The sequence below is a fragment of the Diprion similis genome, chromosome 2 (genome assembly GCF_021155765.1).
Source record: "Diprion similis isolate iyDipSimi1 chromosome 2, iyDipSimi1.1, whole genome shotgun sequence".
Lineage (NCBI taxonomy): Eukaryota > Metazoa > Arthropoda > Insecta > Hymenoptera > Diprionidae > Diprion > Diprion similis.
In genome coordinates this window covers 11,983,703-11,998,220 of record NC_060106.1, presented here as the reverse complement: position 1 = coordinate 11,998,220, position 14,518 = coordinate 11,983,703, and the positions used below count along the sequence as shown (strand labels likewise).

Sequence of the window (14,518 nt, the reverse complement as noted above, 5' to 3'; positions counted from 1 at the left end):
ACACACACACATGCCTGGCTCTGTATATACAGATATGAGTATACACAGTTTCGAAGGCCTATAAAGCGAGCGTGGGCATTTACGGTTCAAGTTTCACGCTAAGAAAAATCCGGCTCACTTGAAAATTCGTGGGAGAACCGGAACTCGTATGTAGTATTACATAAAACGCGACTTCTTTTCACTCACAATCAATCGTGTTACGTCGATTTACTTTTTGTACCTACCTAGTCGATAAATCGTCACACATATAATGAACCGGGAATTATAAAAGTAATTTCCAAGATGTTAAAGTTTCGGTGTAAAAATTATTTGTATCAGAATTTTGATTACTACAGTATTAATCGACGTAGAAAAAATGCGTATGTACATAACGTATTTCAGATGCACACGCACAAGAAACACTTGGTGAAGAAAAAGAACGCTAAACATTTATGTTATCCATACGAATCCTGATAATGAAATAAAATTAACAAAACAGACGAAAAAAAATAATAACAACGAATGCGGAATAGAGGAAAAAGAATTTGTACAAAGCGTTATGCCTGGTAAATTTTGCGAGAGAAACGTTCGCAGCGGAGCAAGCGTATAATAGCAGCAACCGGTGTAAGAGTAACCCACATTTTATGCAAATTTTGAAGCATGTTACCATCCACGTGGCAATGTTCTGCTCGTTGAATAAAGAACGAGGATCACACCCACCGTCACAATGCATACTTGTAACATATGTATACCGTATACTTCCAGCTTCTGCAAATATTTCTCTACACGTACGCACACGCATACGTATATATACACACATGCTGAAATGACGTTGGAGGTTGACTTCCAAAGAGGTTCAATACTTCACAAAATAAAGCCAGTATGCACCTGTGCGTCAAAATATCGCAAACGTGTTATTCACTTTTATTTTTCCAATCCAATAAAGAGTAAAATTATGTAGAAATGTATAACTGAAGTTTCGATCATTAATACCAGTTTTACAAAACAATTGTCTCAAGTGCGTGGATTAATTGAAATTTCAGTAACGGTGAGGAAAAAAAAAAGATAAGAGAAGAAAATTGTAATTTGATAAAATTTGAAAATAATAGTCAGTCTTTCAAAAATTAATAAAATTCACACAGTGTCGATAGTGGCGGTGAAAGCTTGAAGAGAAGTCGACGAAAAAATAAAGAAAGAAATTCAACCGAACGGAAAATTTCTGGAATCTTATACGAGGACGTATAAATATTGATTGAAAAGTGAAAATTCTTTGAAGTGAAATTTGGTGTCTACGATGAAAATACTTGCGTTAAATTCGTCATGACCATGACAAAAGAAAGTTTTGCGATCGTTATACAAACGTCCACATTATACGTGAACCTATTTCGCCTGTCATTCGTACATAAAAAATACTAACAATAAGAAGCTGATACGATAAACCCGGTTCCTTGCATCTAGACGTAAATCGATTTCCTACCAATTCTCGAGGGTCAATTCAACCCTTAGAGAGACCATGTCCGCTTTCGGCCACGCAGTTAATGTGATGCGACCTTCTATAAGGTTGTAAATAGATAACTTTGTACCAGAAAATGACGACGATGATGATGATAAAAATGACCAAATGGCTGCTTATTCGCCACGTTAAAGTGTCGATGCGACTCGTTCGGCTCGTTCGATTAAAGAAAAGAGGCCTGCATGCGTGGGTGCGTAACTTCATTCAACATTTAACTTCTCGGAAATGCGTTACTTCATAATTTTATGATTTTTTGTAATTCAGTGAATTAAAATGAAAGAAAACGGACTGATATTTAAAAATCTATTTTCCTTCACATTCATTGCGAAAAGAGAAAAACAATAATTTACTTCCCAACGTTCCGTTGCGATAACGTCAGTAACGTCACAACCTCGTGTGATTTTGGATGCATACGGAATCAAAAACGACGCACGAGGGTCCCTCGTCGAGTTTCTCTACCTAATGTTTACAGTCGCGGGGACAAGTTGAAAAGTTTTGTGATGGCAACGCGTCGCCGGGAACGGTAACCTCGGCAACGGTTTGTTGTGCGCCCTCGAAAACCACCCTCCTCCCAGCAGAGTTGAGCTAGCAAGCAGTCCAAGGGTTGACTCTCCTCTCACTCCCTCACACTCGCTAATAACCACAAATACACACACACACACACACACACGAATGCACGAATAAAAAGCCGAGAAGACTCGCACGTTAATAGAGTGAATATATACAGCCTACACATGCATATATGTGGCATGCATTATGTAGGGTAGAAAACACGCGGCAGTATCGTCAACCCGCAAATTAACCCGCGGTGCATTTAATTCTGCACACACGTACACGCGTGTCATATTCACAGAATTTTTACTCATCTTAATTTATTTTATTTACACTTTCCCCAGCTAGCCGACTCAATTCTTTGACCAGAGAACTTTGTTCAAGTTCTTTTTAGATTCGATGATGATTATCGACGATCCAATCAAAACGAGGTGATGTTGTTACGGTGTAAATCGATATAAAACTATCGTAACAAGGTGTGTCGTGCGTAATCCAATGTGTAATAAAGTGGGTAGAGAGGTACTAAGGTCTCCAAGGGGGTTGTTGTGAGGTTTTTCAGAAGGATGAAACAAAAGGCGGTTAAACGTGCCGTTCGTTATACGCAATGCCGAAGTCAGGCCGGCAACATTAGACCGATGACCCATCAACGATATTGGCACCATTAGCATCGAATTATCATAGAATTTTACCCAGCCTGCCCCCCCCCCCCCCTCCCCGCCCGCCGCTGGATCACTCTTTCCATTGTCAGTTCGCGTTCGACCACATCATCAGCGATATTGTCTGACCATCGTGTCTACTTACCGACTCGACACGCGTCAACCTTGCGTGAAAATAGAAAACTAGTTATAAAGCCGAACACGGAAGAACAGATATGAAAATGGAACAGGCGTGTGTTCGAAGTTAGCGAACATTTTATTGCCTGATTATAATGTGGTAAGAGGAAGATGATTGTGAATAGAATTGTCTTCAATTCTACTTTCATGAAAATTGCTATCGAATACTTGCAATGTATACTTGTACCTACGCGGGTGTATCAATGCCGGTAGCTTCGTTCACGGTTGATCGAAATATATAAACCACCCTTTACATGAGTACGCACGCAACTTGCTGGGCAGCTTGAATAATTGAAATGGATTTCAATCGTTACGAGAATAAGGGATGAAAAAGAGAAATCGGTAATGTAGATAACTTCTAATATCCCTACGTTTGTACGATAGCAGCTACCTCTTGTTATTTTCAACGACCGTAAAGTAAAGTATGCAGTGTCAAATATTCCATTTATCGTTACCAATTGACAATCAACTTCTTGCCTTTCTCTCGGTTAATTCCTAGTTTTTTTTAGCCACAAAATACGGCTCATTCATAACGTATATAAAGAGAATTTTTGAAATGCAAAAAGGGAATGCTCTCTATCGATGTCATTATTGTCCGTGTATTTAATAACAATTCATCAGAAAATCGGCAAAAGGTTTCACATCCGAATGAAGAAATTACCTATAATTGTAATTATATACGGTTTTATGAAATGATCGAGCAACTTGTTCGCCTCGGCTATTGATAAAAATCTAGATATTTCTAAGGTTCAACGTACCTACGATGTAGAAGCACTAAGAGTTTGTCATAAATACAAATATCGCGTGCCTGATCTTATCCTTGACGAAGAGTAAAAAGTAACAAAATATTTTCATTAAAAAGAAGAAAAACCATGTATCATTTAATCCTCAAGAAATCTCGACAATCCACTATATACATATCATATATATAAACATATTTTCTTATCCTCCCTGGAACGTGAAGTCTAAAGTCGGTTGTGAATATTCTAGCATCGCGAATTGCGAACTAAGTTTATATATATAGCAAACATATATACGGATTGAACGTTTATCCGTTAGTAAAGTAATCTTAAAATGCTTATTTTCTTATTTTTACAACGATTATTAAGGAACTAAGATAGCAAAATAATCTGAGTATTCTTTATTATTTTACATTTATTTTACTGAATTTCAAACAGTTCCAAAATCGCGATATATAACAATTTTTCCTCAGCACGAATCGTTACAATAACGTTACTATCTTCATTCAACGTGATTCAATTCCCGTGTTTGCATTGCCGTGGATAAATGCGTAACATGAACGATGCAAAACATGCAACAACATATAACGGAGTTAAACAATTTATATAATTGAAAATGAGAAACGAGAACTGCGTAGAGAGCTCAAGTTGAACAGGGTGGCTGGCTGTACCTGCGTGTCTACTAATTGCTTGCGAAAGTCTATAACGTTGTTACGAAATTCTACGCGCACTCGTTTATCTGACGCACGTGCGCAGTCTGGCAGGTATAACAGATACATACGAAAATTTGCAGGTTGACCATAATAATTAATAGTCAAGGTAGGAAGAAGAAGAAAAAAAAATGAAAATAAAAACAACAACAACTGAGCAGAGAAACAAAAAGACAGTGCCGAAGCGAAACGGATAATTAATATATAACACACGGAGAGCAACCAGTTTTGTAACAAATTCCACGTAACATACAAGCTTGTTTCTTACATCCAGTTATGCACTTTCATTTATTATCATTTTGTACATGTATATATTTTTTTATCATCCTTTAGGTATAATGACAGTGCAAATTAATTGCAAAACCACCAAGTAAACGCAGAATTGGAAATTTACGGACAACATTCATCTTCATCTTTTATGTTTATTTTACATTCTTGTGAATAAAAATAAGGTATATATACATACATGTATATATAAACCTTATTCGACTTATATACGGTGTTCGACTTTATTTTCAGAGTGTAAACAACGCTTAACGATTCCTCGATAAATGCGAATAGATAATAGCATGCAAATCGATTGAATTTATACATGGATAATTCTGTAACAATTCTTGCCACGCTTTTCAAATCTATATAGATCTCTGTGTGGGCGAAATATCGAATGAATTAGTTACGTAGGCAGTAGCTCATTAAGAATGTAAGTCAAGGTGAGTCGATAATTGATTAAGCTAAAGAACGAAGGGGAAATATAATAAAGAAGGAACGTAAAGATACGCATAGCGTTCCGTCGGAGTCAATATGATCATATAATAATCAATCATCTTCGAATTGCTGCAAGGTATCGGAGAGGAGGAGTAATATTTAATTTCGTAATATGACGTTATACCTCGTCGAGAACTAACTGAGGAAATTATTAGCGGCAATTCTTTTCAATACGACAAGCATCATGCAGACCTTTAACTTTTTAGTTTAAACATAATAATTTTAAAGTGATATTCATCGTCTTCCTGCCAGCTATACTAAAACTTTTCGAAAAAAGTGTAACCGAAGTCAAATAAACCGGATATTCAATTAATCAATGTACAACCAGTGAATTCTGAGGAACCAACAATATTTTTCCATAAACTTTATAACCATGAACAACACTACGGAGAACAAAAATTTATTATTGTACAGGCGATAGATAAATTGCAATTTCATATATAACATTTGGTTAGAAAATATGTTTCTTTGTACATAAGAAAATAAATGTCCTGAATGCACGCGTTTAAAAATTCGTCTCGGTCCTTGGAAGACTTTTGGAAGAAGAAAAAACAACAAAAAAAAAGGTCCGGTTTTTTGCACCAACGTTGTTAACGGCGAATTACATATTCAAGACGCAACATCTCTGCAATCATATACCACTCAAGAGATGACAAAATTGCGTTGCAATTGTTGATCCATGACATTTAGCTGCATGATGTATATAATTTTAACGTTCACGCATTGCGGGCTAACGAAATTCCATGAACAACGGTGTAAAAAAACTGTCAATAATAATTTTTGCACGCTTTCCGTGAAATTGCTCGTATCAAACCGCAGGCCACGGAGGTAACTAAGCGTGTATTCCCGCACGTAAGTGTGTACCTGAAGCCACACACCGGCGCAGCAGCAGCCACCTTACAACTGGGCCTGAATGAAAGGAAAAGTCGTTCCGTGTCCTCGACCCTGGCGCAAAGATTCCACTTGCGACTCGCGATCGGGATTGATAAAGAGGAACGAAAGTCACGTGACTTCATATTCTCCCATTCCCTTTCACACGAGCAACGAGACAAAGACTCCGTACTCCAAGTTCGCTACTCTTGAACCAGGGCTGCTTTAGGCTCGATATAACAAGTATATTTCCTCGGGACAGAAATTGTCTTTGAAAATTGTAATGTTATTTAAAATAGTGAGCAGTCAAAACAGTCAAAAAATCTCTCGACTTTCCCAGACCAAATTCCATGTTTAAAAATATGGTCACAACCTATTTAATGGCGACGGAAAGTAATTTATTTTTACATACGAGCTTGAGCATAGAAATATATATATATATATTTTTTGTTATTTTGTTACATAAACGTTTACAACGAACATTTAATAGCTTGTGTTTTTCCTGCTAATTGAAAGATTCCCTGACTTTTCCCTCATTTTCGGGTTTTCTCTGACGAGTGGCCGCCATGTTTAAGACGGAAATTATGTGATAACCCACGATGAGATGAGTCTCGGATTTCCTTCGTCGTAGGGATAAATCTAGGTTCTTGTTATCTATTTGTTACATTTATTCCGGGGTGACGCATCAAGAGCAGATCAGAAGATCCTTCCATGTCTGTTATTGTCGTAGTATTGTTATTCGCATTGACACATATTATTGTACGCATGCGAGTGCTGTTTGCGAAAGAGAAATGGCGAAAGAAAGAAAGAAAGAAAGAAAGAGAGAGAGAAAGAGAGAGAGAGCCAGGGGCATTCTTGCGCGTGTACAGAAATATAATCGAGTGCAGGGAAGAGCTGCGGCGAAATGTGAGGAAGGTGTGATGTTCATAATTGAAATTTCCATTGACGGGGTCGTTCCGGCGTATCCGAAGTCTCGAGATTTCGTCGAATATTACGAAGCTCGAGCGAGGCGGGCAAGAAGCAAGCGTAAATCCGGTTGAGGCTAGCTGCGAGAGCGTCGCTCAGAGTCTCTTATCAGCAGTGATAAAAGTTATAAATATTACCGAGCCTATGACCCGGTCGAGATTGAGAAAAACACACGCATTTACAAAAACGTTGATTAGCACAAATTCGAGATTTACAGATCGCGGTTGATCGTAGAGAAAATTGGCGGGATTACCGCGAGAAGAAGCTTGAAACACGACTTGGCGGAGAGTCTGAATAATTCACCGAGTCGTCGCACATGATGCCTGCGGTAATAACGCGTGTGTTAGTTCATGTGATTGATGCATAGTTCGGATAAAGTCCGAAGAAACCAGTTGTACAAATAAAAGCCTGCCGGAATAGACTGGCCGTAGCGAAGTCTAGTTGTTTTGAGTTATTGATCGCAGAATCGAATTCTCAATTAATTCTTGCCACAGTCCGAAACTTCGGCGCGATTACTGTTTAAATAATTTTTGGACAAGTTTCAAAAGCGTGATGATAATACGCGCCTTAGTGAGCACAACACCGGCCCAGCCAAAGGTGGAATTCACGTTCCGCGTTGATGCCCATCGATCAAACCGCGTGTTCAGGACGCAGACTTAACGCCGAAACTATCGAGTGTGGTTTAGAGAGGAGTGGAGAAAAAAGATCGACCCGGGTTTCGGAGCCTTGAGAAAACGGGCGTGACGCAACGACGATGCTCGAGGTCTACGAACGGGCATAATTTTCCATTAAACAGAGGGTGACGGGGCCGAATGAATGAATGAAAAAATCATTAGCAGGCAGAATTCGATCGGCGGATTGAAGGTTGGTGCGATAGATTTTTTCCGGACCTTTACGGAGCAGAAAATCCAGAATATTTTCCCCGACTAACGAAAGACGCCGCCGGCAGCTGATAACACGATGAGTAATGATTCGGGCCGAGCAAACGGGGCGACGAGCTTCTTGCACAGGCTACAAAAAGTTGAACCGGCCATTGTTGTTTGGTGTGCACGTACAGAATCTTCATTCGAAATTCAAACGCATTCCGATCAGCAGATTTCGGTCAGCTCGTGACTCGGGCCGGTGGGCGGGATGAACTTGATCGTGACGTAATTCGTCGTGACAAATGAAAAGCGACAGGACCAGGCGATGACTCTGTGACGAGGCGATAACGCCAGCAGAATTTCGTGGTTGGCTTGACCACGCGCACGAAAGAGGGCTAACTACGCGCCAGCCGAATCTAACCCCAAACATCCTCGATTTACCCCGATTTTTACAGTGTTTTGAGGAGCGGCCTACGCCCGACAATCGAACGAGAGTAATTTTTAACACAGTTTAATATTTACCTTGCGGTTGGACAGCCGGGGAATCAATAAACCGGATCAATTTTTCACTCACACACGAACGTCGGCAATCTCGGCACAATGGCGAGCCGCAAATGCGGCACGAAACTCGAGCTCCTTGTGTCGACATCTACCGAGCGGCGCCTCAACCTCCGTGGGAATCTCGTGGGGCGAACGAAGCGAGCCTCTCATTGGCTGACACCCACCCCGCTCTGGCCAATCGCCTTGGCTTGACCGCGAAAAATATCACGATACTCGAGCTACTCGAGGCAACTGTTCTCCGAGTTTTCCGCGTAGCGATAACTCGCTTGGCGCGCACACGTCGATCGACGAGTGTACTTCGAAGATTATTTACCCGCTGAGCGCGCTCGAGCAGTTTCGATAAGTCGAGGCTTCCTGGAATTGAACCCTGAGAACCCTGAGAAGCCTCGTTGGGAGGAGGGAGAACGAACGCAGCCTTGATGCCAGTCGCTTCCTCAGCGCCATCTGCCGGTGGTAATGGATAACGACGCGACCACCGACGACTCGTATGAAAATATTTCAAAGGAATTGAAAAATCGTATTGAAATTCTAAAGAGGAAATGTGTAAAAGGTGTGAGATATCGTCTCGCAGTTAGGGTGACAATAAAATATTTGTAGATGTACCGGACGAATGAGATTTGTTGCAAAACTTTTCAAAGCTTCGTTGTATTTATATTCTAAAAAATATCTAGCTGTAATGATTGGAAAAATGCTATATTGACCTTCACCTCACGCTGCTTCTTGTTATACAATTTTAGTCGTAGATATTTAAATCTTACCGTACAATGGAAATAAAGGAACACAATTCTATGTGTGCAGAGCAGGAAAAATTGTCGAGAAAAGCGTTGGTGATATCTCGGCTTGAAAAAGATACGATCGAAACAGAAGGCGAATTATCGCGGTATAAATCGAACACCAAAATAACTCAGGGGGAGTGGGAGAATGTGGAAATCGAGGTGGATAAATTGAAATGGATGCAGGAGAAGGCGTCGATAGTTCTGGACAGTAATCGTAAAATGAACGAGGTCCAATCAAAGACGATGGAAAGTATCAGGCGGAACTACACGAACTTAACTAGGTCTGCTTTCAAGACTGTTCGACAGGAAACTACGAGGGAAATGATAAATAACGAGATAAACAATCTGGCCGATAGTAAGAAGAAACTAGAGAGCGAGCTACGCTGGCTTCGCGAAACGAATGAAGAAAATAAAAATCGTTTTGCTAAAGCCAGCATGGAGTTGGCGAGAGCAAAAGTAATTCATCAGGCTCTATTATCTGCGGATTACTTACAGTTCTATCAAACTATGGATATGTGTAATTTATAAAAATACATCCCGAGTCTCCTGACGTTAACGACAGAAAAGATTTAAATATTTTTTTGACGTTTACAGGCACGAGCTGTTACAGTTACTCGGCTTCGACAGAAGCTCCAGGAATCAGAAACCTGTAAATTGAACGCAGTCAAGAAATTGAATACTTTAAAGTCTCTACAGATTTAATAAAAATGTGCAGAACAGTTGAATAGAGTATCGTTTGTATCTGTTGTAAAATTTGTCATATAATGTAACATAATAAAGTATATCTGTCACATAAATTTCACTACTTTTTGGTATATGTATCATTATTAACACTAATTTTACAGAAATAATTTTTTCTTGTTCAAATACATCACATAAATGCACCTCTGTGAACGAAACTTAACTGCCACGGTATGAAAAAATATTTATACACGATACGTGGCTTAGATAACATTTTTTTTATATTGAATTGAATCAACGTCATAATATACATATTTACATTTAGAATCAGTCAAATTCCTCTTGAGAACAGGAAAACAAAACAGACACCTAATTTAATTGGTCCCTAATTATGAGTTTGAAATAAAAGCCTAAGCTAAATTATTGTAACGTTCATCCGTGCTCAAAATATAAAAATTAAAGCTAGTTTCAAAAGTTTTAAACTTTGATGAGCCAAACGACTTTGTATGTATAATTCTATACGTCGTTTATACACTCAGGGTCAAATGAGAAGCAAAAAATTAATATCTTCACGACTTTAGGCACTCATCTTCTTAATATCACCTTCAAGCTGCCGAGCCGTCCTTTCAAATTCAAATCGTACATGTTTTTGCTGCTCTAACAAGCGATCTGCTTTTGCGTTGACTGTACTAGCAGCTGTTCTACCTTTGGAAACTTGCTGCGACAGCTTCTTGTTCTCTGCTTCCATCGTCGTCACATACTCTTCAAGTTTTTCCGAGTGTTGTTTAATTTTCTCCGCATCCAAGGATCGCAAATGCTCCATTACATTCCCAGGGGGTCTCCTAAATTATTAAATGGTGCTAATTAGTGTAATTGCGAAGTCACTGATCGCGAAAAAAAATATCAGTTATTCAGTTTACTCTCACGAGTGTGACTCGTAAGAATAGATCAACGTTCTTTACAGTCATTCGTTAGAGTTCTTCTCCTCTCCTCTCAATTTTTTGCCGACTTTAGAGGATATATCAACATCCATCAAGCTAATGCATGTACATCATACCCTGAGGAATTAAAAATGCGTATTAATACTGAAGTAAAAATCCATACCATGCGACATGGTCACGCGGAGTGTCAGTTTCGTCAATTATTCGCTTGAGAACGTTGAATTTCTCGATCAAATCGTCCTCCTCGATAAATTCATCTATACGAGTAACCATGTTCTCATACAACGTGTCTACCATTAACGTGTACAGCTGGTGAGACAGTTTTCGTTTTTGTTTCAAAACGGTCCAGCTGTTCCAGAATTCATCTGCGCTGAAAAAAAAATCGTCAAATAATGCGTATATCTTGACAAATAGCTGAAAAACAAACTACCCAAAAATAATGTACTAGAACTGTATGAATTCTAATCATATCATGGATTACTGATCCCGATCGAAGATTTACGGAAAATTTACTAAATCGCTGAACAAGCGTATTATAAGAAATTACGGTCTATGGCACGAGGAAAAAAAAGCCAAAGAAATTACAGATTGTACGACTAAATGTTTAGACTTGCGGCATTTCCACGAAATGATTCATGGACACCCATCGAACACGTTTGTTACGGGGAGACGCGTGTGCTGCGTGAGAGTATAAAGTGCACAGGTTGAGCGTTTTGTAACTTTAGATGACTGGAATGCCTATCTGCTCGGCGTTCCGCTAAACAAATTACATCACGCGTCATTACAGGTCCATAGAACGAATAACCGCCGGTATAGATCTGAAGCACCGTCAAATTCTCTGCGAAAGAATAGCGAACTGTTTGATTGTAATTCATCAATCTTCTGAAAAACGTCGAATTATTCTACAATAATTAGCGATGAAACTGTCTTTGAATCGAAAAAGTAATTGTCAATGAGTTCGTCCAAACATCCGCATCGGAAAAAGACGAAAATCGCAACCTTTGTCCCTCGTAGACGGCGTAGTTCGTACGACTTTAGAGAGCCTTGGCTTACATTCTCGGACTGAGCACGAACAGTGGGGAAGAGATTATTCAATGGTGGTCATCAAAGGATACAATATGCCGGTGGGCAAGCTCGACGCACGAATAGCGTGTAATTGAATAAATGTTAAAAGTGCCCATGTGTCGCGGAGTATCTACCCACCGATGAAAACGCGCCGATCCATTACAACCACGTTACGGAAGACGTTTCGCGGTGTTGCGCAACGGCCGGCTTCCCCGTCGTTTTTTCATCTCTCCTTTTTTCCCCCTGTTATTCCCTTCTTCCCGATGACAATATCAACGATCCCGGCGGCACGCGAAACTTTCAAGCGTTGGAGAATCAGCTCGGGATAGAATTCATCGGAAGTCCAAGCCCGATATCTTCGGAGGATTTTAGCCGAGACAAAAGGAAGCGATCACAAAATAGTCGACGAACCGCCCGACGTTCGACCTTCGAATCGGCGAGCGGGTATTAGCCAGGTCAAAAAACAGAGACGAGACGGCACAATATTAAATTTCCGCAATTTTGAGAGGACACGCGATGCGAAGAGCGTTCGAAACCCGTAAACTCTGTCCCACCGCCAAAACGGTCGGAAGCGGGCGAGCGATAATTACTACTCGCCTCGAGAATTTCCAGCGGGGAAAAAAATTCCGTATCGACAAGCCGGCCGTTCCTTGGCTGCGAAATACGAGTCTCCCCAATTGCCTGGATTGATTGAATTAATACAACCACGTGGCGAGTTTTATCGTCGCGAACAACGAGCAGTGATGCGAAATTATTATGTGTCCGGACTACCAGGAAGGGGAAAATACGAAGCCGGTCGGCAAACGGCTCAAGCGACGCGTTAAATAATCGGTCGAAAAATTCTCGGTATAACATTCTCGGCTTGAACCACCGCATCGTCCCATCTGACCTACTCTATAGACGTGAATGTAGGTATAAGCCGTAGCGCCAGACGTCCACAACGAGAGGGGAACAGGCGCTAGTTCGGGCGGCGTAACATTATCGCATGGGATCGAATTTTTCTTTGTCCGAAATGCGAACAAAGAGGGGACCACGCGGCTCCTCGGAGGCTGGGTCGCAGGATGGGACGAGGGCCCGCTGGCGTGCCAACCAGTTTTTGAATTTCACGGAATAACACTCGGAACTCGGAGAGAAAGAGAGATAGAGAGATGGAGAGAGATAGAGGGAGAGAGGAGCCTTTGCACGGGCAATTAAACACAGATTTATGCAAATTATCGACCGTCAAACTCTGTGTCTCGATCCGAATTTCGTGCCGTTCTTCTTTTCCCTTCGGGCTTATGAGATTCTTCGGTGTTACAACGAGCACCGCAATCAGGCCGGGACGGGTGCAATCTGAATCTAAAATGACAAATTTGCACCAATCCTGACCGAACAGCACGTGTCGTAGGTCTTCTTTTTGCTGTTGCGTTTCTTTCACGCACGTTGACGAAGATTTTCGGCAAATATTGGGCGAGCAAAACGGATTGAGAAACAGATTAGCTGGCTGTTTATTCGAATTGTAGTCAGGTGTTGACCACGAGTGTTTGTTCAATGACCGGCATTGTTTGTCGATTTGGTAAAATATTCAAGTACAACGCGGCACGCGATTTGAACGTAACGAAATATACACATATGAATATGCATGCGCGCATATACACAATCGATAATTCGTATTAGACGATTGTTCGAGTTGAAAAAGAGAGAAAAAATCGTAGAACTAGAATTGTCGAAGAAATAAAAATTACTGACAGATATATAAACACGACGGATATAAGCGAGAAGGCAGAAATATCAGTTACTCGGTGGATGTGGTTATTTGTGATTAATCAATTGGTCAGTTTTCTAACACCGTGCACGTGAGAGTCAATTTACGATATAGAAAAACGTTGGAACGATCGAGGATCGAGAAGAGGCAAAGCCAACGAGCAGAGAGCGAGGGTAACGGATTTCCTGGTTTCTCAGGATGCGTCAACGTTGGCGGCGGATCGTCGGCAACTGTTAGTTAATAAATAGACAGTTATTCCGTGAGTCGGGTCGGCCACGTGAACGGGTTACGACGATACATTAGTATGCAAGGCGCGGAGGCCAATGACATCGAGTGACACCGTCCGTGATTCAAGATCCGAGATTCAATATTCAATATTCAATATTCGAGGGACACGATTCACGATCCGCGCTCCTCTTATTCGCCGGATCGACATACCCGATAACGGCTGCCTGCGTTATTATGGACAATTGCCTTTGAAGCGTCAGGCGTGTGACTGGGAGCGAAGAAAAGCGATTTCCTTACCTCACGGACTCCGCGATGTCACGGAATATTCTCGAAATCGCCGCCCGGAAGAGCAGCAAGTCCTTAGGGCAGTTCGACGCCGTAATACAACCGTCCTCGACCATTCTGCGCGGAAACTCTGGCCAAGATACAAACAGCAACTGGAACGAACCGGACCCCGCCGAACGCCGGCAGCGAATCCTTTGTTGACAACAAAAGCACGTTATAACGGTTCGCCGCCGAAACAGTTGCGGCAGCTGGTGGCGCCCTCTGCGTTGTGAAGTTGGCGCTGATTGTCGGCTCATTGGTCGAGGCGAATGAACGCAGCCCTCGAGATTCGAATGATGCCGGACGCGCGGAATATTTGAATATTCAGATTTATTATTCTAGAATTACGAGATACCTGTCTTTCACGCTAGACATGTAGTGAATATATATCATCTACTTTTTTTTTT

General features: G+C 41.0%; 3 protein-coding genes across 5 annotated transcripts in view; 1 reads left to right on the top strand and 2 right to left on the bottom strand.

The window, feature by feature from the left end:
• LOC124416397 (heterogeneous nuclear ribonucleoprotein K homolog) overlaps positions 1–8,447 on the bottom strand; it is a 101,151-nt gene extending 92,704 nt beyond the window's left edge. For 2 of the 3 annotated variants that reach the window (XM_046897415.1, XM_046897416.1), the window contains exon 1: positions 8,314–8,447. The gene's annotated coding sequence lies outside the window, so the exon portion shown is untranslated. The remainder of the gene's footprint in view (positions 1–8,313) is intronic. The other variant, XM_046897419.1, reaches the window with a different exon arrangement.
• A 651-nt stretch (positions 8,448–9,098) lies between these two features.
• Positions 9,099–9,856, top strand: LOC124416402 (myosin-2 heavy chain-like). The gene is made up of 2 exons (XM_046897424.1): positions 9,099–9,584; positions 9,723–9,856. The coding sequence occupies exons 1-2, from the start codon at positions 9,117–9,119 to the stop codon at positions 9,828–9,830; spliced, it is 576 nt and encodes a 191-aa protein (XP_046753380.1). The 5' UTR covers positions 9,099–9,116; the 3' UTR covers positions 9,831–9,856.
• A 235-nt stretch (positions 9,857–10,091) lies between these two features.
• Positions 10,092–14,302, bottom strand: LOC124416401 (polyamine-modulated factor 1-like). The gene is made up of 3 exons (XM_046897423.1): positions 14,085–14,302; positions 10,914–11,120; positions 10,092–10,651 (listed from the first exon to the last, which is right to left on the bottom strand). The coding sequence occupies exons 1-3, from the start codon at positions 14,186–14,188 to the stop codon at positions 10,387–10,389; spliced, it is 576 nt and encodes a 191-aa protein (XP_046753379.1). The 5' UTR covers positions 14,189–14,302; the 3' UTR covers positions 10,092–10,386.
• Positions 14,303–14,518: the final 216 nt, after the last annotated feature.